This window comes from Danio aesculapii, chromosome 7, assembly GCF_903798145.1.
Source record: "Danio aesculapii chromosome 7, fDanAes4.1, whole genome shotgun sequence".
NCBI classification, from domain to species: Eukaryota; Metazoa; Chordata; class Actinopteri; order Cypriniformes; family Danionidae; genus Danio; species Danio aesculapii.
The window spans coordinates 50,803,200-50,829,099 of record NC_079441.1 but is presented as its reverse complement, the minus strand read 5'-3'; the positions used below and the strand labels follow the sequence as shown (position 1 = coordinate 50,829,099).

General features: G+C 39.3%; 1 protein-coding gene across 5 annotated transcripts in view; it reads right to left on the bottom strand.

Moving 5' to 3' along the window:
* nhsl2 (NHS-like 2) overlaps positions 1-25,900 on the bottom strand; it is a 140,623-nt gene that overhangs the window by 56,302 nt on the left and 58,421 nt on the right. Inside the window, exon 1 of one of the 5 annotated variants that reach the window (XM_056462119.1) lies at positions 20,071-20,383. The exons of 3 other annotated variants lie outside the window; for them this stretch is intronic. In XM_056462119.1, the coding sequence (XP_056318094.1) occupies positions 20,071-20,152 (82 nt within the window). In that variant the 5' untranslated portion in view covers positions 20,153-20,383. Of the gene's footprint in view, positions 1-2,351; positions 2,444-20,070; positions 20,384-25,900 lie in introns of those variants that run through there. One more of the 5 variants, XM_056462121.1, reaches the window with a different exon arrangement.

Sequence of the window (25,900 nt, the reverse complement as noted above, 5' to 3'; positions counted from 1 at the left end):
ACATAGAAAGAGACAGTGGTTTAACCCTCGCTGCAGTCTCCGGCATTTAGACTGTCAGTCAGGCTGTGTGGCCGCCTGGACTCAAAGGCTTCATTTAGCAACTCGTTTGCATAAAAATTCGATGAGGCTTAATTTTCTCTCCCATTCATTTTACATGCATAATTAGCCAGTGAGCTCTGGAAGCATACCATATGAGTGTGTGTATAATGTGTGAGCAGATCATGAATATATATGTTCAGCAGGTATGCATTCAAACTCAAATAGTCTGTGAGGTTTAATGAGTGTGTCTGTGCTTGCATGTGTGTTTTTATGTAAATGTGAACTGGTTTTGGTTGTTTATGAGGACACAAATTTTTATAATGACAGTAGCTATGTTTCCATCCAAAAATGCGAATGAACTTTGTGCGCAAAACTGGATTATCGCATTAAAGACGTGCGAATAAAGCAGCGTTTTCATCTAACAAGTCAAAGCGAACAAAATCGTCACTTCCTGATTAACTGGCGCCAAATATCAACAGCAAAAACTGAATTTACTGCGGTAGCAGAAGCTGCGTCAATCTTTTCTTCATCTAATAAATGACTTGCGCCTCAGAAGGCAATCCTGACATGGAGTGAACGTACGGTGGCGTTTGAAGGTGTCAGACACGGAGCATAGACGGTCTTGATTCTAGAGGTCATTAATGATATAATAACACTAATACTTAAACGGTAAGGCGTTTTAGAATGACCAAAACAAAAGTTCAGATGGTTTACAGTGTGCTCAGTCTGCTGGTTTGTCCAATTCACACACATTCTCATCATCACATGATCTCTTATAACAAAATCACTTGACCTTTTTTAATGAGCGTACTGAAATTTGTGCGGTAAAAGTGTTTCCATCGTAGTTTATGCGCATCTTTTCTTATCGAATAAAACGTTTATCCTACTCAGTTATGCGCATAAGTTTTTTATGCAAATTTTCAAAATTTATGCGTATCATGGCGTTGCCATCATCCGTTTTTTTATGCGCATATGCAAAATGAGCATAAAAATAGGTGGATGGAAACATAACTGTTGGTATAACCTGCAGTGGGTACAGAAAGTGGTTTATGAGGACCAATCCTGTGTCCTCATAATTCCTAATGTTTAAAATATACTTCACAGGGTCTTTTGACATGCAAAATTTGTGAGGGTTGGGTTTAGGGGTAGGGTAAGGTGATCCGATGCATGATTTTTTACAGTATAAAATATGTATTTCGCCTACAGAGAGTCCTCATAACCCACACTAATGTGTGTGTGCGTGTGTAAATTACATTAAGTGTGTCATTGTTATTCCATATTTGTAGGACTAAGCTGGAATTCAGTGCTGAAATATGAACCCAAGTGAGAGTGAAAACGGCAAATGGGCAGCGTGTCTTGAGCTTCAGCATGTTTTATGTGTGTGTGTGTGTGTGTGTGTGTGTGTGTGTGTGTGTGTGTATGTGTGTGTGTGTGTGTGCGTGTGTGTGTGTGTGTGTGTGTGTGTGTGTGTGTGTGTGTGTGTGTGTGTGTGTGTGTGTGTGTGTGTGTGTGTGTGTGACTGTTATGAGTTTCTGTGACCCAGGATCACTTTCACAGAGGTGTGTTATGATTCCATGACCAAGGTAAACACACACCGCTTGCTGCACACACACATACAATAGCACACAAAGCCCTGCAGCACTTAATCCATTATATACCATTAACCTACTCAACTAAAACATATTGTGAAGTCATCAGCAGTGCACGCTAACAGCACACATCTCCTTATTAAATATGACAGACTACAACCTTTACAACACAAGCACTGACAACGTAAGCTCACAAATCCCGCTTCAGGAGAGAAGATGATCTCCCATCTCAATTCAATTCAATTCAATTCACCTTTATTTGTATAGCGCTTATACAATGTAGATTGTGTCAAAGCAGCTTCACATAAAAGGTCACAGTAAATAGGAACAGTGTAGTTCAGTTTGTAGTGTTTAAGTTCAGTTCAGTTTAGCTCAGTTCAGTGTGGTTTAATAATCACTACTGAGAGTCCAAACACTGAAGAGCAAATCCAACGATGCGCGGCTCTACAGATCCTGAACCATGCAAGCCAGTGGCGACAGCGGAGAGGGAAAAAAAACTTCACTAAAGGCGGAAGTGAAGAAAAAAAACTCAAATCTCAAAGAAAGCCTCTGACAGACGTCCTCCTGCATTACTGTCTGACCTCAGTGTCGCTACACACAGCGTCTGTATACCTCTAGCAGTCACGGCGGGTCTCTGAGTTTCAAATATTTCAGAAATTACCCTATTAAGCAGTCAGTCAAGGCTCTACGCAGAACACACAGAACAAAAATAGGACCCCCTACCTGTTTTTCCTCTGAAAACATCTAGCCTCTCCATAATAACATCCATAGATGGAAGGAGAGTTTGAGAAAGAATTGTCTCACACCACTCAGACCTCTAGAGTTACCAAAATGTGAGGTGGGAGTGAGAAACTGTGCAAGAGAGCGAAGGAAGGAGAGAGAGCGAGAGAGACAGAGAGAGAGACAGAGAGAGAGACAGAGAGAGAGAGAGAGAAGCAGGATACATGCACTCAGTGTTTTAGGTTGTCCCTCTCCCCAGGCTATTGTCAACACAGCACTGCTTTTTCCTTCCCACGTCCACAAGTACCTTCCTGTCCTGCTGAAGGTGACAACTAAATAGCCAATGAGATGTCTGGAAACACTCGCTGGCACTCATAGAAGCCATAAAGCCCAAGTCCAACAGGAGACAAACGATCTGAACATTAACTAAGCGCTGAAGCGAAGCCTGCCAGGGTGCAAAATTAACACTCAGCAAGCAATGAGAGTAAACATTAGATGTGGATTGTAACTTTATAAAGAAATATAACATGTAACATAATATACATAACATACATTACATCTGCTGCTTCTTTTTCAAGTAAATAAAAGATGGTGGCTACACTTTACTAAGACTGTCATTAAACCTTTATAACCATGACATGATGTCATGAATATGAGATTTTATCCACACTTATGACAACTGTCATTAAGTGTCATTCACTCAGTTATGCCATTTTGAATGCCTAGGTGACTTTGTTTGAGATGTCTTTGTTATGGAACCCAGGCTTATTCTGAAAATGTACTTCTATATACATTTCTGGAGAGCGGCAAATACGTCCCAGGAGCTACGTTTTATTTATTTATTTTTTGCAGTTTTTGTTTTTGTGAATCCATCAGAGGCCGCTGCGTAGGGTTGCACTCTTGATACCACATATTTTTGCTGGATCAGGTATCAGCCAGCTGGTATCGATCCAAATCCTATCTTGTGCATGCGCTATATTCTGTGTAATTTATAAGCCAATAATAGCCACGAAGGTAGCCTATTATAAGGCACTAGAAAATTGTCATGTAGGCTACTATATCCCAAATGTTCTGAAGCCATTCTACAGTTTAATACGAAGCACAGATGAATATTCAAGAGGTTAAATTCATGTTCAGTTCAGCGCTTCTCTCTGCTGCACCTGTCAATTATTCTCCATTCATTCACAATTCAAACTGCGTGTCATGTTCATAACAACATGACAACACCAAAAACTTAGTCTCCAAGACTATTGTAACGCCACGCCAGCAGAGGGAGCCCTCGCCCGACTACTGACTCAGCTCCGCTCCCTCTGCGGCTACTTCCTGTTTGTGCAGTATATCAATGAGTGCTCAGGCCATGCTTCCTTGCGAAGTATTGCCAGTTTATCCTGCCTTACCAAGCGTTGTTCCTTAGTGACTTTCATGACTGCTATCCTGTGTATGACCCTGCCTGCCTTGATCACGTACGTTCTCTATCTTTGCCCTTTTGATCTGTTTTGGACTGATTGTTGTGTTACTGAACTTCTGCCTGCATATTTACTACGTCTTCTGGATTTGCCCCTTTGCTTGTCGCTTGGATTGGACTGCTTTCCTGTTATCAACTATTTGCCTGTTTATACGTTGATGTCTTTGTCTCTCCCTTTTAATAAACTTCCGCATATGGATTCTAACAAAGCCTCAGCGACCTCGTTACAGAATACTTCGCCTACCATGAATCCAGCGGAAGTTTCAAGATTGCAATCTACAATTGCATACCAAGGTGAAGTGATAAAGGGCTATAGAGAACAGTTGATGCAAATGCAGTCGATCAATGAACATTTAACACATTATATCCGGGCACTTCCTCCTACCACGCCGAAGACGGTAAGATTAGCTCTTCCTGATAAATTTGATGGCACTGCTGAACAATGTAAAGGTTTTCTACGTCAAGTTAAGGTTTATATGGAACACCAGGACGAAATGTTTGATTCAGAGGAGATAAAATGTGCTTTTTTGATGACATTGTTGACTGGAAGAGCAATTGACTGGGCCGCAGCAGTGTGGGATTCTGATGCACAAATAAAAACTTCGTTGGAGTATTTCATTACACTGATCCGTGAAGTTTTTGAATATCCAGATGGAGGAAAAGGAGTGTCTACCCAATTGATTAACCTCAAGCAAGGAAACAGATCGGCTGCTGATTATGCGATCGAGTTCAGAACTATAGCTGCTCAAAGTGGATGGAATGATGTGGCATTGAAAGCTATGTTTCAACGCAGTCTGGATGTGGATCTTCAAACTGAGCTGGCCTGTAAAGGTGAGGAATTGTCTTTTCATGAATTTGTTAAGTTAACCATTAGATTAGACAACCTCATGAGACAGTCACCTCGACGTAAAAATGATACAACAGCCCAGAAAACTTGCATTCCAGCCCAAGCTAATATTGAACACTTTGCTGTGTTAAGTAACAAAACGTTCACGTTACCAGTCACCATTCAAGCTGATGATGTCTGTGTTGAGTCTACAGCAATGATTGATTCGGGAGCTGCACTGAATATTATCAGTAAGCAAATCATTGATAAATATAAGATTCCCGTTCAAGCTTGCACTCCACCCATAAGAATCAAGTCAATAGATGATGCACTTATAGGAAATGGCATTACCCATCAAACACAAACTCTCACTCTCAAGACTGGAACTCTGCACCAAGAATCTATTTCCTTCTACGTTGTTGATACTCCCAAGTATGAAATAGTTCTGGGATATCCATGGCTTCATATCCATAATCCAGAACTGTCATGGCATTCTGGAGAATTAACTCGCTGGTCTACATTCTGTTTAGAAAGATGTATCCAGGCAAAACCACAACCATGTATGACGACCAGCATAGAGAGCCCTGAGACCCAAAAAACAGTAGTTATTCCAAGGTGTTACCAAGATCTATCAGAAGTGTTCAGTAAAACTAAGGCAACTCAACTTCCCCCACATCGCCCCTGGGACTGTGCTATCGATTTACTGCCTAATGCCATGCCACCAAAGAGTCGTGTATACCCTCTCTCTCTCACAGAAAGCCAAGCCATGGATGAATATATCGATGAAGCTCTGGATTCAGGTTTAATTCGTCCATCCACATCCCCAGCTGCAGCAGGATTTTTCTTTGTTGAGAAAAAGGATGGAGGGCTGCGACCATGCATTGATTATAGAGGTTTGAATAATGTTACAGTGAAATTTCGTTACCCACTCCCGTTAGTCCCCTCTGCACTAGAACAGTTACGTGAAGCCACCATTTACACCAAGCTTGATTTACGAAGTGCATACAATTTGATCAGAATTCGTGAGGGAGACGAATGGAAAACTGCATTTGTCACCACTAGGGGGCACTATGAATATCAGGCAATGGCCTATGGACTGGCAAATGCTCCCGCAGTGTTTCAATCATTCATCAACGAGATATTCAAGGACCTGATCAATAAGTATGTGGTTGCCTATATTGATGACATTCTCATATACTCCAAGAATGAAGCAGATCATGTGACCCATGTGAGGACTGTGCTTTCAAGATTACTAGAAAACCAACTTTATGTCAAAGCAGAAAAATGTGAGTTTAATGTCAACCAAACCTCATTTCTAGGCTACCACATTAGTCATGATGGAGTGCGAATGGATGAACTCAAGGTCCAAGCAGTCACGGAATGGCCAGTACCCACTACAGTCAAGGAACTTCAGCGATTCCTGGGGTTCGCGAACTTTTATAGGAGGTTCATTCGTAACTACAGTTCAGTCGCATCACCCATGACATCTTTACTGAAAGGCAAACCCCAGAAGTTAAAGTGGACAGATGAAGCTAACCAGGCATTCATAGCATTAAAGGAGAGATTCACCACAGCGCCCATCTTGAAACATCCTGACCCTAACTCACCATTCATAGTGGAGGTTGATGCCTCAAATCTGGGCATAGGAGCAGTATTATCACAAAGGCATGGAACACCAGGCAAACTACACCCATGTGCGTTCTTTTCCAGAAAACTGACCTCTGCGGAACGCAACTATGATGTGGGTAATAAGGAATTACTCTCAATGAAGGAGGCTATTTCAGAATGGCGACACTGGCTAGAGGGAGCCAAGCATCCCTTCCAAGTCATTACAGATCATAAAAATCTTGAGTATATTAAGAGTGCAAAACGGTTAAACCCCAGACAAGCACGATGGGCCCTGTTCTTCACAAGATTCCAGTTCACGGTTACATATCGACCAGGAAGTAAAAATGGTAAAGCAGATGCTCTCTCCCGCCGTTATGACTCTCCCACAGACAACAACAATTCTAACGACTCCATACTCCCTCCTACTGTTATCATTGCTCCAGTATCATGGGATATCATGGAAGAAATTCAACGTGAGCAGCAAAATGAAATCTCACCCCCACAGTGCCCACCCAACAAACATTATGTACCAACGAACTTACGACAGAGGGTCATGCAATGGGTCCATACGTCCATTTGTGCAGGTCATCCAGGCATTTCTCGAACAATTCACCTAGTGCAAAACTCATTCTGGTGGCCTATGATGAGTAAAGATATTACTAACTTCGTCAAGTCATGCCAAGTCTGTGCCCAGTCGAAAACGCCCAAGGAATTGCCATCAGGACTCCTCAAGCCACTACCCATTCCACAACGACCCTGGTCACATCTATCCATTGATTTCATCACAGACTTGCCTTCATCTAATTATTTTACCACTATCCTGGTCATCATCGATCGCTTCTCAAAGGCATGTCGTCTAGTCCCCTTACCAAGTTTACCCACAGCCATGGAAACCGCTCAAGCCTTGTTTCAACATGTATTTAGGGTCTATGGATTACCAGAAGACATTGTCAGTGATCGGGGCACACAATTTACCTCACAGGTCTGGAGAGCCTTCTGCCAGCAACTGGACATTAATGTAAGTCTCACGTCTGGATATCATCCCCAAGCTAATGGCCAAGTCGAACGGCTTAACCAAGAAATAGGCAGATACCTCAGGACATACTGTAGTAGAGAGCAACATCGCTGGTCTGAGTTTCTCCCATGGGCTGAGTACGCACAAAACTCATTAACACATTCATCGACAGGACTTACCCCCTTCCAGTGCGTATTAGGATTTCAGCCGCCATTATTTCCGTGGTCTGGGGAGCCCTCTGCAGTTCCAGCAGTCGATGAATGGATTCGGCGTAGTGAGAGGGTGTGGGACAGTGCCCATGTCAGGCTCCAGCGGGCTGTGCGAACACAGGAGTTCCAAGCCAATCGCCGACGTCGTCCACACCCTCCCTACCAACCAGGACAGCGGGTCTGGCTCTCTACAAAGGACATCAAGTTACATCTACCCAGCAGGAAGCTCAGTCCCAGGTACGTGGGTCCTTTCAAAATCATAAGGCAAATCAATGAAGTGACCTACCAGTTGGAGCTTCCTGCTAATTATCGTATTTCTCCTTCATTTCATGTATCCCTGCTCAAACCGGTTCACCCGGAGGCTGACCCCGGCCAGGAGGCCCCAGAACCACCCCCGCCACTGGACATTGACGGAAATCCGGCGTACAGGGTAAACGTGTTACTGGACTCAAGGAGAAGAGGGGGTCAGCTCCAATATCTGGTGGACTGGGAAGGATACGGACCTGAGGAGAGATCTTGGGTTGCTGCCAAGGACATTCTCGACCCTTCCCTCATCGAGGAGTTTCATCGAGCCAGGCCCGACCGACCAGCTCCCAGACCGCGGGGGCGCCCACGTCGAGCTCCAGGAGTCGCTCCTAGAGGGGGGGGTTCTGTAACGCCACGCCAGCAGAGGGAGCCCTCGCCCGACTACTGACTCAGCTCCGCTCCCTCTGCGGCTACTTCCTGTTTGTGCAGTATATCAATGAGTGCTCAGGCCATGCTTCCTTGCGAAGTATTGCCAGTTTATCCTGCCTTACCAAGCGTTGTTCCTTAGTGACTTTCATGACTGCTATCCTGTGTATGACCCTGCCTGCCTTGATCACGTACGTTCTCTATCTTTGCCCTTTTGATCTGTTTTGGACTGATTGTTGTGTTACTGAACTTCTGCCTGCATATTTACTACGTCTTCTGGATTTGCCCCTTTGCTTGTCGCTTGGATTGGACTGCTTTCCTGTTATCAACTATTTGCCTGTTTATACGTTGATGTCTTTGTCTCTCCCTTTTAATAAACTTCCCCATATGGATTCTAACAAAGCCTCAGCGACCTCGTTACAACAATTTGTTCCTGTTAATATTAGTAATCGGTGGAGAAATGCATTTAGTTTTGCATTAAATGGGTTCATTTTGACTTGCAACATGAAAATCATTGCTGTTTCTAAATCATGTTGCACTGTGTCTGTTACTCCAACTGGAGTATAGAGGGTTACTATTACCTGCTCTTCACACACAAAATAGGCCTACCTGAAATATTAAATTAGAAAAGGCTCAATTATACATTGGACAGATCCTCAATGCACTGATTTCTCCCCTTTGTGCTGCTGTTTTAGAAGTGTCCAGCGCAGACATGCGGTGCTCAGTAAGACTATTCTTACAATAAGGTTCTGTTCTCTCATCTTCTCTCATCAGTTTATTCTTACGAGGTGAATACTTTCAGTGCTGCGAATAGTTTGTAAAGCCTGGCTCATTGTGGTCAAAGTAGTTAATTAAATTTATAAAAGTGAAACTGACGGGCGCAATATAGATTGTCATTAACAGAAAATGATTTAGCCTAATATAGGCTACTCTGAAACTGTGAATATTTCACTGTAATTTTATTTATATTAATATTTTATTTAACAGACCTGTTTGTCAGTTTGTGCGCTGAAGCAAAAGCGGACCTTATTTTGAACTTCACCTCAAATAATGTTTAATGTTTATTTTGTAGATAACTGATCAACAAAAAATACACTGAAATAACCAACAAATTATACCAATTATATAACAAATTATATAAATTTTTAGACATGCTTTCAGTTTCTCCATTGCACTCACGGCGAGTTTAGGCGAGGGATTATTAAGTAAAACTGCCCTCAGACGGTTTAGTTTAGTCTGCGTCAAACCTGCAGGAAAATATCAGGCTTTGCTAAAAGGCTGATTATTTTAACATTGATAAGGGTAGCCTATTACAGATTTCAAAGAAAAATCTTAATATTAAAAAGGAAACATAAGCTGGACCACAACAGATCATATCAATATCATAACGAATGCTCAAATAACGTTGCCTATAGCTAATAGCAAGCATCATGTTTTTAGTGAGATTGTCACCTGTCATTTACAATAGGCCTATAGGTCTGTTATTATTACTAAAGAAGATGTATTGTTTGAGTTTATCACCCAAACTATAGAAACTGTATTATGTTAACAAATTATTATTATTTTTTTTAACAGCACAGTATCGGGATCGGATCTGTATCGGAATCGAACTGGTTCCAAAAAAATGGTATCGGTGCATCCCTACCACTGTGTACGCTTTTTCGGAACTCAAATTGTTCTTGCGAGTGCCATTCCCGTCGCTGTCGACTGACTGACTGAATGACTGACTGACCCATCAACTGACCCATCTCCTTCTTCCCTGAACCCTATAGTGTTTCAAAAGCACAGACTGACCCGGCCACTCACTTCCCTAAACCCAACCAATAGTTTCAAAAAGCAATCCAGAAAAAGAAAAGCCCTCGCCTGATTTTTACCACGTTTTCAGATTTTACCACATTCTCACCCTGTTATTTACTTGTTTATTTTATTTTGTGGCTTCTGTTTTTGTCTTATCCACTTTTTGGAACCGTTCTTCACCATACTTGAACCCTGTCGTCGCAATCAATTCCTTTCTGCGTCTCAAGTTCGCCGACATACATGTCAAGCTAACTGGACAAACTGGTAACAGCAGGAAAGCCATCCATATGGAGGTAAGTGGTCAGCTGGTAAGCGTGAAAAGGAACGGCATCAAACCGCCCATAGCGTTCGTACTACATAATTCGCGATCTCCAGAAATGTATATAGGGCTACATTTTCAGAATAAGCCTATGTTGTTGTTATGACAACTCAACAAAAACAAATACGTCATAACCTGTCTTTGTGTTTGTCATGACAACTTGACATTATCAAGACAACATAACTTGTCATAAATCAGTCATAAACATGACTGTCATGAGGCCATTATAATAGGTTATGAATTTTATAACAGCATCATAAATGTTTCCTGACCTCAACTACTGTGGTACAAATTTTGTATTTACAAATTACGAATTTGTCATTACATTAAATTAAATTACAATAAATGTCATTAAATATTAATATTGATGTTATAAAATTATTTGTCAGACTATTGACAGTTTTATGCAACATAGGCTCATTCTGAAAACGTGCGTAGCCCTACATACTGTACATTTCTCAAGATCGCGAATTATGTAGCCTGAAGTACGTATAGCTGCATTTCGTCTTTAAAACTAATGCTACCGGGCAGTAAGACACCCTTCCTTTTTGCGCTTTCCAGCTGACCGCTTACCTCCATATGAACAGCTTTTCCGCTGTTACCAGTTTGTCCAGTAACTCAAAACATACATTGGTGGCCTTGAGACTCAGAGAGGAGTTGAACACAACAATGGGGTTCGAGTCCAGTGAAAAACGGTTCCAGAAAGCAGGTAAGACAAAAAAAGCCAAAAAATTAAATAAACAAGTAAATAACATGGTAAGAATGTGGTAAAATCTAAGAAGGTGGTAAAAATCAGACGAGGGCTTTTCTTTTTATGGATTGCTATTTAAAACACTATGGTTGGTTAGGGAAGGAGGAGGGTGGGTCAGTCGATTGGTCAGTCAGTGAGTAAATCAGTCATGGGACAATGACCTCTGGTGGATTTAAGGAAATTTGAGATCTGAAAAAGCGTATACAGCGGCCTCTGGTGGATGGTCAAATACAAAAACTGCAAAAAAATCGTAGGTCCCAGTGTGTATTTTACCCTCTTCAGAAATGTATATAGAGGGTACGTAATCAGAATGAGCCTGGAAAATTTTAATGACAAATAATTATTCTATATTTCCACCTGGGGATACTCATCTCGAGGCCCTCAGACTATGCAGCGCCACTGATTCGATCCAAGACCACCAACGAGATGATCCCAAGGTTTCCTTATCCTGGACCAGGCTGTATCCTGAGCAGCTGCTGTGGTGGTCATGGAGGAGTGGAGAGCACGAGTCTTCGCTGAGGTCCAGCTTCCAGCCTCCGGCGCCTTGACTGCAGCTCTGCACAAGACATTTGGGCAGTGGAGAAATGGTCGTGCCCAACTGAGCCTGGTTTCTCTCGAGGTGAAGTTGTTGAAGTTTTTTCCTCACCGCTGTCGCCTCTAGCTTGCATGGTTCGGGATGTGTAAAGCTGCGCATCAATGGATTTGCTCTTCACTGTTTGGACTCTCAGTAGCGATTATTAAACCACACTGAACTGAACTGAGCTAAACTGAACTGAACTTAAACTCTGAAAACTGAACTACACTGTTTCAATTTACTATAATCTTCTATGTGAAGCTGCTTTGACACAATCTACATTGTAAAAGCGCTGTACAAATAAAGGTAAACTGAATTGAATTGATTAATTGTTTTTGCCACTGAAAAACATGATCTGAAAAATTCATCATGAACAATAATAATGGCCTCAAGACAATCATGTTTATGACAGATTTTTGACAAGTTATGTTGGTATATCTTGGTAAAGCCAAGTTGTCATGACAAAGACATCTCAAACATTGGCATCTTTGCATTTAAAACAACCTAACTGAGTGAATGACATTTGTTATGAGCATGCATAAAATCTCATTTATAATAATAATGTGTCATATCATGATTATAAATCAGATTTTAACTGTCATGAGCATGCCTTGTCATTGTTGCCTATTATGTTGGGGTCTTAAAGTTTCTTAACTTTAAGCAGAAACCCATAGATGTTAACCACAATATCACCATCAGATGAGAATTTGAACTTTACTAAAGTAAGCTGGAGGATGGCACTATACTCTGTAGAATTATTCATTCATTCATTTTCCTTCGGCTTAGTCCCTTTATTCATCAGGGGTCGCCACAGCAGAATGAACCGCCAACTATTCCAGGATATGTTTTACACAATGAATGCCCTTCCAACTGCAACCCAGTACTGGGAAACACCTATACACACTCAAGCGCGCGCGCACACACACGCACAAACACTTACACATACACACACACACACACTCATACACTATGGCCAATTTCGTTTATTCAATTTAACCAAAGCGCATGTCTTTGGACTGTGGGGGAAACGGGAGCACCCGGAGGAAACCCATACCAACAACATGCAAACTCCACATAGAAACGCCAACTGGCCCAGCCGGGACTCGAACCAGTGATCCAGCCTCGGTAGAATTATTTTACAACTTAATCTATAACATCTGCACCAGTACTGAAATGAACTGAACCAAAATTTAACTGACATGAGCTGATTATCAAGTTCTTCAAAGTTGAGACAAGAACATCCGATACACGTTGACTAAGGACAATTTTGATTAAAGGCTTTGATCCACTTCAAATGTTGACTACTGTAGCCTTTTGTAGAGCTACCTACAACTGAATTGAACTGAAGCAACCAAATAATCCATTAGTAAATGGAGCGACTGCTCAAACAGACTACAAAGCCTTCTTACATTTTAAAAGAATGAAAATAATGAGGTGGGCTGGTTAGTATGAAGTGTCAGAAACCACTGTTATTAAACTGAAATGATCCAACAATGAATTTCTATTTGAGTTAAATAATGACTATAGAGAATCAGAACAGCCTTCATAGCTGAATATCCATTAAAGTGACTTGACAATTTAATAAGTATTAAAGGGGCTGTATGTAAGTTTTTGACTCTTCTAAAGCATAGAAATACCATAATATGTTTGCAGATATTTCGGAAGCATGCTAAGTGAACATTTTTGTTTATCTGGAAAACAATGCTAAAGTCAGATATTCTGCTTTGAAAAGAGAGGCTCTTAATGTGTGCGGCCGTGACCAAAATGTGACCTCCGGTGGACAGTAACAGACTCCGAAATGAGACACAGATTCAGAGTTCCACATGAGGTTATTAATTGCCAAATTATATAAATATTGTGTAAAGACCTAAACATTAGGTGAGCAGGTTTCATTGAAACTCTGTATCCATACAACACGCTACATGATGAGATTTGCAGTGATAAGCAATTTGGCTGTTTGCACCAAACGAAACATGACAGAAATTTAAATACAGCCATTCAGAAGCACAGAATAATGCACTTACTCATGAAATGGTAAGGTTTATAATCTAATTAATTCATATTAAACCTCTTTAACATTATTAAATGTGGATGCTGAATCACTGATATGTGCTGGATTTGAGTCACAGTTCTAAAGTTTAATGTTAACGGTTTGTTTATTTTCGAGATCTGAGGTGAACTATCTGCTGCTGCTTTCAGTAGTATGGCAATAAAAAAATCATGGCATTCAAATTCACATTATCAGCATTTAACACTAAATAAAGCACATGAGGTGTACCTGAGGTGATCATTGTCAGTTTTTTTTGCTGTTCAGCTGTGAGAAATAGAAGCCGTTTCTAATATATAATTTTCAGGTGTTGGTTAGAACAAAAACTACTTTCAATATGGAAATTATTCCTTCTATCGTGTGCCGTTACTTTTATTTAGAACACCATTTAAATCAGCCTTTAGGCTCGATCATCAGACTCGCTCCTGTCCTCAATCTGGCAACCTGCACTTGCGTTTGTTTTGTCCACGAATGTAATACCTAGTTCAACCACTGGGTGTCAAACTTACATACTGCACTTTTAAAATAAAGACAGTAAAGCGATGATATTTAAAATGATAAAAGAATTAGTGAGTGATATATGTTGCAACACATTCCAGTTATCACATGAACATAATTGCATAAACAACACGAGTGCACATAAAGAACTACACACTAAACACTGAAAGACCCTTTTACAGTTCGTCTGCTGTTTGGCCAACAGCTGTGTTTATGTGTCCAAGCTGCTCGTGACATGCAAGGTCACACTGGATCTCACACAAAACCAAAAACACACATTTTCACGGCATATTTATCTCTGTTTCCATGCAAAACATTCACAAGTGATAAACCAGAGACAAACTAAATATTCTTTCGACTACTGCGAGATCAAAAACAGCCTTCAGCATGTGGATGTACAAAACTCACAAGTATTTTCACACACTTCTGTGAAGAACGCCAGGCGTGTCTTTCTGATCATCTGCTCGAGTGAGGGGTATTTCTGTTCATACCCAAGTAAAAGATCATTTAATATGCAATTCAATGAGGTAAAGTGAACTCAGACGTTCAGAGGTTGACACAGGGACACTGACGCAGTGTGAGAACACATGCAATTACAGGCGGCATCGAACAGGCTCTCAATTGACTGGCAATACCACCTGTCCGTTGCCATGACAACAACTGCCCAGTTTCACACAGCACACACAGCTCTCTCTCTCTCTCTCTCTCTCTCTCTCCCTCTCTGTGTTCATGTCAGGGTACGGCCCTTCGCTGAGAGCATGACGTCAGAGTGGCTGAGAAAAGTATGAATGAAAACAATGTGTGTATAGAACGCATTGTGTGTACAGAGCACTGTGCACTCCATGCATTACACATACACACACACATACATCACTATTGTTTGGCTTTCAATATTTGAGAGCTAGTCCTGCCATCGATAACACCATCTAGGACAGATGACTGTGAATTCAGAGCTAGTGGCTATGTATTAGAAAAAGGATCCAAAATTTATTCATGCATTTGCTTTTCGGTTTAGTCCCTTTATTCATCAGGGGTCGCCACAGTGGAACGAACCACCAACTTATCCGGCATATGTTTTACGCAGCGAATGCCCTTCCAGCTTTATTGTACAGACTCTGAACCATACTAACTGTACACTCTCAGAAATAAAGCTACAAAACCTTTCATTGGGGTGTTACATTTTCTAAAGGTACATTTTTGTTCTTAAAAGATCCCTAAATGTACATATTAATACCTAAAAAGTACAAATATGTATCTCAAAGTGCCTTAAAGGTACACAACTGAACCTTAAAATTAAAGGTACTAATATCCACCTGTATGGTACAAAAGTGTACCCTAAAGGTACTAATATCCACCTGCATGGTACAAAATTGTACCCTAAAGGTACTAATATCCACCTGCATGGTACAAAAGTGTACCCTAAAGGTACTAATATCCACGTGTATGGTACAAAAGTGTACCCTAAAGGTACTAATATCCACCTGCATGGTACAAAAGTGTACCCTAAAGGTACTAATATCCACCTGCATGGCACAAAAGTGTACCCTAAAAGTACTAATATCCACCTGCATGGTACAAAAGTGTACCCTAAAGGTACTAATATCCACCTGCATGGTACAAAAGTGTACCCTAAAGGTACTAATATCCACCTGCATGGCACAAAAGTGTACCCTAAAAGTACTAATATCCACCTGCATGGTACAAAAGTGTACCCTAAAGGTACTAATATCCACCTGCATGGCACAAAAGTGTACCCTAAAATTACTAATATCCACCTGCATGGCACAAAAGTGTACCCTAAAGGTACTAATATCCACCTGCATGGGACAAAAGTGTACCCTAAAGGTACTAATATCCACCTGCATGGCACAAAAGTGTACCCTAAAATTACTAATATCCACCTGCATGGCACAAAAGTGTACCCTAAAAGTACTAATATCCACCTGCATGGGACAAAAGTGTACCCTAAAGGTACTAATATCCACCTGCATGGTACAAAATTGTACCCTAAAGGTACTAATATCCACCTGCATGGTACAAAAGTGTACCCTAAAGGTACTAATATCCACGTGTATGGTACAAAAGTGTACCCTAAAGGTACTAATATCCACCTGCATGGTACAAAAGTGTACCCTAAAGGTACTAATATCCACCTGCATGGCACAAAAGTGTACCCTAAAAGTACTAATATCCACCTGCATGGTACAAAAGTGTACCCTAAAGGTACTAATATCCACCTGCATGGTACAAAAGTGTACCCTAAAGGTACTAATATCCACCTGCATGGCACAAAAGTGTACCCTAAAAGTACTAATATCCACCTGCATGGTACAAAAGTGTACCCTAAAGGTACTAATATCCACCTGCATGGCACAAAAGTGTACCCTAAAATTACTAATATCCACCTGCATGGCACAAAAGTGTACCCTAAAGGTACTAATATCCACCTGCATGGGACAAAAGTGTACCCTAAAGGTACTAATATCCACCTGCATGGCACAAAAGTGTACCCTAAAATTACTAATATCCACCTGCATGGCACAAAAGTGTACCCTAAAAGTACTAATATCCACCTGCATGGGACAAAAGTGTACCCTAAAGGTACTAATATCCACCTGCATGGTACAAAAGTGTACCCTAAAGGTACTAATATCCACCTGCATGGTACATAAGTGTACCCTAAAGGTACTACTATCCACCTGCATGGTACAAAAGTGTACCCTAAAGGTACTAATATCCACCTGCATAGTACAAAACTTTACCTTAAAAGTACTAATATTCACCTGCATGGCACAAAAGTGTACCCTAAAGGTACTAATATCCATCTGTATGGCACAAACGTGTACCCTAAAGGTACCTGAATGGTACTGTTGCCTCACAGCAGGTTGCTGGTTCGAGTCCTGACTGGGAGAGTTGGCATTTCTGTGTTGAGTTTGCATGTTTTCACCGGTTTCCCCCACAGTCCAAAGACAGGCTATAGAGTATGTGTGAATGTGAGAGTGTATGGGTGTTTCCCAGTACTGGAAGGGCATCCGCTGTGTAAAACTAAATATTCTGGATGAGTTGGCGGTTCATTCCACTGTGGCGACCCCTGATGAAGGAAATTTAAAGCTGCATGATGCTCGAAAAATACACAAAATATGATCTCAGTGTTCTGTAGTCCTATTGCAATAACGTTACTTCTAGTGATATGACATTTCCACAGAGAAACTACGTTTGTATTTTAAATATCATGTACTGATCAAACTAAAATAAACAGAAAATGTTCCTTTTTCTGATTTAATTGTGTCAAGGTGCAAACATTTAGACTTCAACACATTATGAATGACTGAAAACCTTGGCTGATATTCTGATTCGTATTATTTCTATATCTCTTTACTCCTGCGTGCTTAGCATAATTGCAAAATAGCACCTAATGGGAACAAAGGTATAAAAATAGTAAGACCTGATTGATCAGATTGATAGTAATCTGATTAGTCCAATTTGGTTCAACATCTAACCATAAAACACACAAATGCTTGTCACATAAAATGCATTGGTAACACTTTACTTATGGTCACAATTCATGCTATTATCTACTGGTTTATTACCAGCTTAATATTAAGATATTAACTATTTCTTAGTAGTGATAAAGTATGACCATATTCTGCATCCATAATCCAAGACAAAACCTAAACCCATCTTCTACCTTACAAACTATTAATAAACAGATAGTTGGTAGTTTATTAGGCCAGTAGTGTTAGATAATGGTTTATTAATGCAGTGAATTGTGACCTAAGCTAAAGTGTTAACAATACATTTCATTTATCACACCTCTCTGAGATTTGGATTTTGCATGTATTATCGCAATAATGATCATTTCACTTTGATATATATACAGTTGAAGTCAGAATTATTAGCCCCCTTTTAATTTTTTCTACTATTAATTTATTAATAATTTATCTACTTTTAATTATTTCCCAAATTATGTTTAACAGAACAACGAAATTTTCACAGTATGTCTGATAATATATTTTCTTCTGGAGAAAGTCTTATTTGTTTTATTTCGGCTAGAATAAAAGCAGTTTTTAATTTTTTAAAAACATTTTAAGGTCAAAATTATTAGCCCCTTTAAGCTATATTTTTCGATAGTCTACAGAACAAACCATTGTTATACAATAACTTGCCTGATTACCCTAACCTGCCTAGTTAACCTAATTAATCTAATTAAGCCTTTAAATATCACTTTAAGCTGTATAGAAGTGTCTTGAAAAATAATATGATATTATCTAGCAAAATATTATGTCCTGTTATCATGGCAAAGATAAAAGAAATCAGTTATTAGAAATGAGTTATTAAAACTATTATGTTTAGAAATGTGTTGAAAAAAATCTTCTCTACATTAAACAGAAATTGGGGAAAAAAAATAAACAGTGGGGCTAATAATTCAGGGGGGCTAATAATTCTGACTTCAACTGTATGTATATATATATATATATACATATATATATATATATATATATATATATATATATATATATATATATATATATATATATATATATATATATATATATATATATATATATATATATATATATATATATATTGTGCAGGCTAAATTCATTCATTCATTTTCCTTCGGCTTAGTCCCTTCATTCATCACAGGTCACCACAGTGGGATGAACCGCCAACTATTCTAGCATATGTTTTACACAGCGGATGCCATTCCAGCCACAACCCAGTACTGGGAAACATCCATACACACTCATACACACATGTAAACTACAGGCAATTTAGTTTATTCAATTCGCCTATAGCACATGTCTTTGGATTGTAGGGGAAACCGGAGCACCCAGAGGAAACCCACGTGAGCACGGGAAGAACATGCAAACTCCACACAGAAATGCCAGCTGGGACTTGAACCAGCGACTTTCTTGCTGTGAGACGACAGTGCTAACCACTAAGCCACCGTGTCGCTCGAATTAAATCTCTTAATTAAGTTTATAGATGCTAACTCACAAGACACAGCCTAAAATAACCGTTTTCATTCATTTCCAGTTCTAAACGATTAATAAACAGCGAGATCAGACTATGCAAAAGCCACAGCCCTTCCAGCGCTGCCTGAATTCGCTCACTCGTTTTGATTCACTCAAGTGGATTAAATTAGTGTGCACTAACGCAGGGAATCATCAATCATCAATCTAAACTTAAGCATCAGATTTGAAAGCATCCAGTGATTGACAAAGCAGCCAATCAACATTAAAAGACAAAGAAATGCAAGCTTGATTGTGCTCCATAATAACCCCAAGCCACTTTTCAATGCTCAGCTGGTGCCATAGGAAGGTTCATTTTTTTAGACTCATGCATGCTTTTTGTGTCTGCAAAGCACTGAAAAGCATGAGCATTCTTCCATCTAGGATGATAGTGTTAAAGAAGACGTATGTTTTCTTGTATCCGTTCAGTGTGCATGCGTGTGTCCTCTCTAATTCTCTGATAAGAGACAAAGTGACAGCTCCACACTCTCCTCCCTCTCTCCATCCTGATCGTCTTCTCCAACTGCCATCACTCCTCGTCTGTCTTAAACCTCTCTCCTCCCAATCCATTTCCTGACACCCTTTCCGTCTCTCATCTTTTATTTTGTTCCTCATTCTCTCTGATTCTCTGACTCCGGCTGTGCCCTGCGCCTGTGTGGGAACACAGCTCTAAAGGCTTGTCACTTTCTTTTTGGGGGTAAAGGAGAAGAAAGCGCAAGAGGTTTCAAAGAGTCATAACGAGAGAGCGAACAGTGATTTGAACCCAATGTCAAAAAGCAGCAGTGCTGATTCGCCACTTGATATCTTCTCACACGTGCATGCACACACACACACACACACACTGTAAAATATGATATGATATGCAAACAAATCCATGCACACGTCTTGAGTAGTAGTGACACAGATACATAAGAGCGTGCTTTTACCTGTTGCCCCCTTGGTTTTATGCCTTCCTTTAGCCCGACGTTGGGAATTGCCCATAGCTCCGTGTTTCCTGTCCCAAAACATCACCTCATCCCAAGGTTGAAGCCACTCAGATTGACAATGACTGAGAGTGTGTTGGTGCGTCTATGAGCATGTGTGTGTGTGTGCCCGCCTGACACGGAGCAGTCGGCGAGACTGAGTCTGTTTGTTTGTGGGAACGTGTGTGAGTGAGTATGTGTGTGTGTGTGAGAGAGAGAGATAAAGAGAGAGAGAGCATGCGCCCAATCCGGTTTGATTCCAGCCAGTCAGAGTCAGTCTGTGTTCATTTCATTGAGAGCCAGGAATGGATGAATGTATGGATGTTGGGAATGCTGGAATGAGGAGAGGGAGAGAGAGAGGGGCAGGGTGTAGATGGAGGAGGGAGGTGGATGCTTTATCACCGCTGAGTGGTTCTGAGGAGAGGTGGAGCTGCTGCGGTTGGAGGGGGGAAATGAGAGAGAGGGGCGACAGAGGAGAGACCCTGTGTGCATGAAGAACGTTTTTACATGCTGCAGTCTGGCTATTGTATGTTCAGCGTTCGAAAAAATACCAGATATTTTACCATGTTTTTGATACAACCAAAACTGAGTACAGTGCTCAGCATATACAAGCACACCCCTCACAAATCTCTCTTTTAAATTCATATCTTTATTAGGAAGCTATACAATATTATATTTGTGCATATACATTAGATTAGTCAGTACTGAAGCCAAATCTGGAGTAGGTTGTAATTTAAATATATATATTTTTTGCAATATTTTGCTTGAATTTAATTGTATTATCTTTCAATTTCTCAATATGTTTGGTGATTAAAATATTATTGTAATAAATATATCTGTTTAATAAATCTGTTTTGTTTAAATGCACCAATATATATTACCCATATTCACTGAGAAATGAAGGAAAATATTCGTTTTCAATATGGGCTGTACTCAGTTATGCTGAGCACTGTGAAAAATAGTTAAATTTACTAAAGAATGAAAATGCTGCTACCATTTTTTAAAACATATATGATGTGAATGACTGTCTACTGTATAGAAAATATGCTGGAAAATACTTTAGAGTCTTAAACTGTTTATGCTTAGTAAACAGACTTGTGCATGCTCATTTTAAGGGTCACACATTTTTGAGACAGTCATATGCAGTTGAAGTCAGAATTATTAGTCCCCTTTTATTTTTCTTTTTTCTTTTTAAATATTTCCCGAATGATGTCTAACAGAGCAAGGAAATGTTCACAGTATGTCTGATAATATTTCTTCTTCTGGAGAAAGTCTTATTTGTATTATTTCGGCTAGAATAAAAGCAGATTTTAATTTTTTTTTTTTAAACATTTTAAGGTTTAAGCCATATTTTTTTCAACTGTCTACAGAACAAACCATCATTATACAATGACTTGCCTAATTACCCTAACCTGCCTAGGTAACCTAATTAACCCAGTTAAGCCTTTAAATGTCACTTTAAGCTGTATAGAAGTGTCTTGAAAAATATCTAGTCAAATATTATTTATTGTCATCAAGGCAAAGATAAAATAAACCAGTTATTAGAAATTAGTTATTAAAACTATTATGTTTAGAAATGTGTTGAGGAATCTCTCTGTTAAACAGAAAAATTAAAAAAAATAAACAGGGGGGCTAATAATTCAGGGGGGCTAATAATTCTGACTTCAACTGTACATGTCCCACGTTGCTAAAAACACTATTAAGAAACAAATATATATGCTAAAAAAAAAAATTGGTTGTCTTTGCGTTGTTTCGAGCAAATTTGTTCTTCTGGTTTGAAAATAAATTTTGAAGCTGCGTCACGGCAATAGGATCATTGTGTAAATTCCAGCGTGGAGATTGGCCGTCTCGACCAGCCGGTACTGTACAAAGTGATGTCATTGAGTTTTCAGCATTAATTCATGAAAAAGGCTTGGTTTGAACCAATCAGCGCACTCTATTGTGAATGAGATGCAACTTCATTAATATGCATGATATACTGTAGCTTGAAAGACCTATTTTACCTGTTACAGTGTTCAGAGAGATGGCATGTTGTGTTGCCAACTGTAATTCAAACAAGTAGAAGAAGAAGAATTGTTCAGGGATCAGTGTTTTGTTTATAAATGTAACAAAGGTTTTTTTCTATTTCCCCACAATGAGAACACAGCTGGACTCACGTGTGGATTACAGTGGTCTGCTAACACGCAACAAAAATATGTTCGTAAGGAACAGAAGGAAGAGCTTTTCTCATCTGGAAATTGTGAAATCCGGATTTTCCACTCACACGCAGCTCCAGTTTGTGTTGATTTTCCTGTCTCTACAGATTTGGTAAATGTGTGATCAGTGTTCTTTGTTTATGTTTATTCAGATGGCAATGATAGTAAGTATAGTCATCAGTACTCTTTCAGTTTTTAATGACATATCTTAGTCAAAATGATTTAGTTGCAGTTTACAGTAATATCCCCACAATAGTATGGACTGAAAATTCTCCACTTCCTAACAGCTCTCAGATCTGCGGCTTTCAGAATTAGACTAGTATTTGTATTTGTATTTTAAAATACATGAGTAATGTATTTGAAAATATAATGACACAATAAATGTAATTCACTTTTATTCTTTACAGTAATGTCTCATACACAATGCTGATGTGATATTTCACTCATAATTACTATAAGGCAAATGAATAAGTATATCATATGCAAAACTTAAAACAGCTTGAATTTCATTACTGAAGTGTTCATAACGGTACACAATCATATATTAGTGTCACTGTCAATTAATAGGGTCTGTTGAATGCCGTCAAATATCAAAATATTGATTGTGCAGACCCTGGAAACTATAATTTTGAGAATATGGATAAATATCGAATATGGATATCGATATCGCAATGTGTGTGTCCGCAACAGTCACATTGCAGAGTATGCAATGTTCAGTTGGGATTCTAGATGATCAGCACAAACAGCACAAACAGTTTTTTTTATTCCTTCCTTCATTTTCCTTCAGCTAAGCCTCTATTTTAGGGGTCACCACAGCGGAATGAACTGCCAACTATTCCAGCATATGTTTTCAAACATTATTATTATTATTATTATTATTATATTAATTATAATAATATTTTTTATAATGTATATAGTGTATTATAATCTTTATAATGTAATAATAATTATAATAATGTTTATTAGGGCAGCATGGTGGCACTGTGGGTAGCACAATCGCCTCACAGCAAGAAGGTTTATGCTGGATAAGTTGGCGGTTCATTCCGCTGTAGCGACCCCGGATTAATAAAGGGACAAGTCCAAAAGAAAATGAATGAATGAATAATTATTATTAATATACTAATGTTTATTTAAACATTATCAAACATTATTATTAGTTTATCCAATTCCCCTATAGCACATGTGTTTGGACTTGGGGGGCGGGGGGGTGGGAGCGGAGCACCTGGAGGAAACCCACGGCAACATGGAGAGAACATGCAAACTCCACAAAGAAATGCCAACAGGTCCAGCCGGGACTTAAACCAGTGGCATTCTTGGTGTGAGGTGACAGAGCTAATCGTGCCACCAAAGTTATTTCACATTTCATTATTCAATTTCTGTACCTTCAAACTAGACTCTACGGAAAACCATAAAGCGCTGTTGATTTTACCTTTTTCATTGCTTTATTGTAATTATTATTGCTTGCAATCTGTTTAATTTTTGATCATGATTCACACCCTTACAAAATCTAAGTCTTTCCAAATCCAGGTATTCAAGTCATCTGATGAAATTGTATTCATATCACAATATATATATTGCAGAAAAACTAATATCGCAATGTTTGATTTTCCAATATCAAGCAGCTGTAGATTCTGAACATACTGGAAATATGCCCTCTGATAACAGTGATGAAATGACCTGCTCACAATGAACCTCACAAGTTTCAAGAGATGAAATGAAATGGAATATTGGTAAGGGCAGGGCTTGACATTAACACCTGCCAACCTGCCAAATGTGGGTAGATTTCAGCTGTGGCGGGTTAGAAAGCTGCTCCCACTAGCCACTTTGGCTGGTTGAAAATAATATTTAAATTGCAGTTCACCAAGAAGCAGCACGACTGACAAAATAACTGTTCGCGTGAGCAAAGGAAAGCAGGTGAATACCGAATGAGAGGACGATCACACGCATGATGAGATGCAGGCTTTTTTCTTGTTGACGAGGGTTTTGTATCGCGCGCACGGCTAATGTGATGTGTGTGAGAGTGTATAAAGCTTGCGCACTCCCGTTTCCTTGCGTAAAGCAAACGTGTATGCAAAAGCAACTTGTGCGATCAGTTCTCTTTGAAATAGACTGGACAAAGCTGGACTCATGCACTCGCAGTCCTGCTGCTTTCAGGAGCTATCATCCTATCATCCTTTACATTAACATTGCTTTATCAAGAGATTAACTTCCCATTTATGTATAGTGAACTGGTGGTCTGAGGCCTTTAGCCTAGCCTAGACAGACTACTGTGCATAGGTTTAGATATAGTTATTTTTAAAATGTTGTTGTTTTTTAAAAGAAAGGTTTTGTTGAATAAAAAGTGCATGTATACAGCTATATTTTTCTTGTTTTTATTTTTTTTTTAAGTTAGTTAAAATTTGGAGCTAAGAAATAATTAGTTATTTGTTTGTTTATTTTTGGTGTTACCAGAGAACAATTAGGTAAATCCTTAAAGTTGAGTCCTGAAAAGTCCGGTGAATCAAGAACTAATTCCAATGCAACACCGTGAAACCACAACCACTTTCTCATGCGCATTGAGCAAGGTTATACACAACACAAAAAAAGTGTAATAAATGAAGAGGCATGTGGACGTAACATTATTATTATCTAAATTAAGTAATTTAAGCATGCCAAAGTCAAATTTATGCATATAAATATATTTTCCCAACAACAAAATTGTGGCAATGGTGAAAATTCAGAGTGGCTAGTAACGCTAGAAAACCACTAGCCACAGTGGCTGGTAATCAAAAAATGTCAATGTCAAGCCATGGGTATGGGTAACTTAAGACCTCAATATGTAATAATGACTTTCAAAACATTCCTCATTTAAAGATTAATTTAACGATTTTTTTAGATGTTAGTATCAGTATTGTTAGTGTTTAGGATATCTGTAAGCATAATGCGCACCAAAACTTCAACTAAATTCACATTTAGAAGATATAAATTTCATATAAACATCTAACGCTTGTCCAGGGGAACCGGACCAAAGGTTTCAATATGTAACCAATCAAATGCCTTCAAGACGCTTCACATTTGATGTGCTCGAGCTCAACCACTCTCACTGACAAAAGTGATGAAAAACCCTCCCCTTTTTTAAAAGGGGGGTGGCGGGGACTGACAGAGAGCTTTAACGGTTAAAATTGGGATGCAATTGCAAAAGCAACATATATTTTGTTCCATAATGTGTGTATTTTGTTTTATTCCTGACTGAAAGGGGTTATAAAAAAATTTCAAAAAATGTAAATGGATGAATCATTCACAAAATGATCTATAATAAGCATTTAGAAAATAAATTACTATGCTGAATTTCCATTTCACTCCGAATTTAACCTGGCTTTGATTTGTCAGATATTGTTTGCGAGTTCATGGCATTTGTTTTAAATGGTCATTGCTTTTTACAACCCTGTTCTACAGTCATGCCAATGGAATAGAGTGAGAAAGAGAGAGATGAGGATGGAAATGATAGAGAGGAGGACCAAAGATGCGGCAAACAGGGAGAGAGTAAGAGAAAAGAGAGGGAGAGATGAGAATCACAAGAGGCAGAGAGCAGGAGAGGAATACTGAGAGGAGGAGAGAAA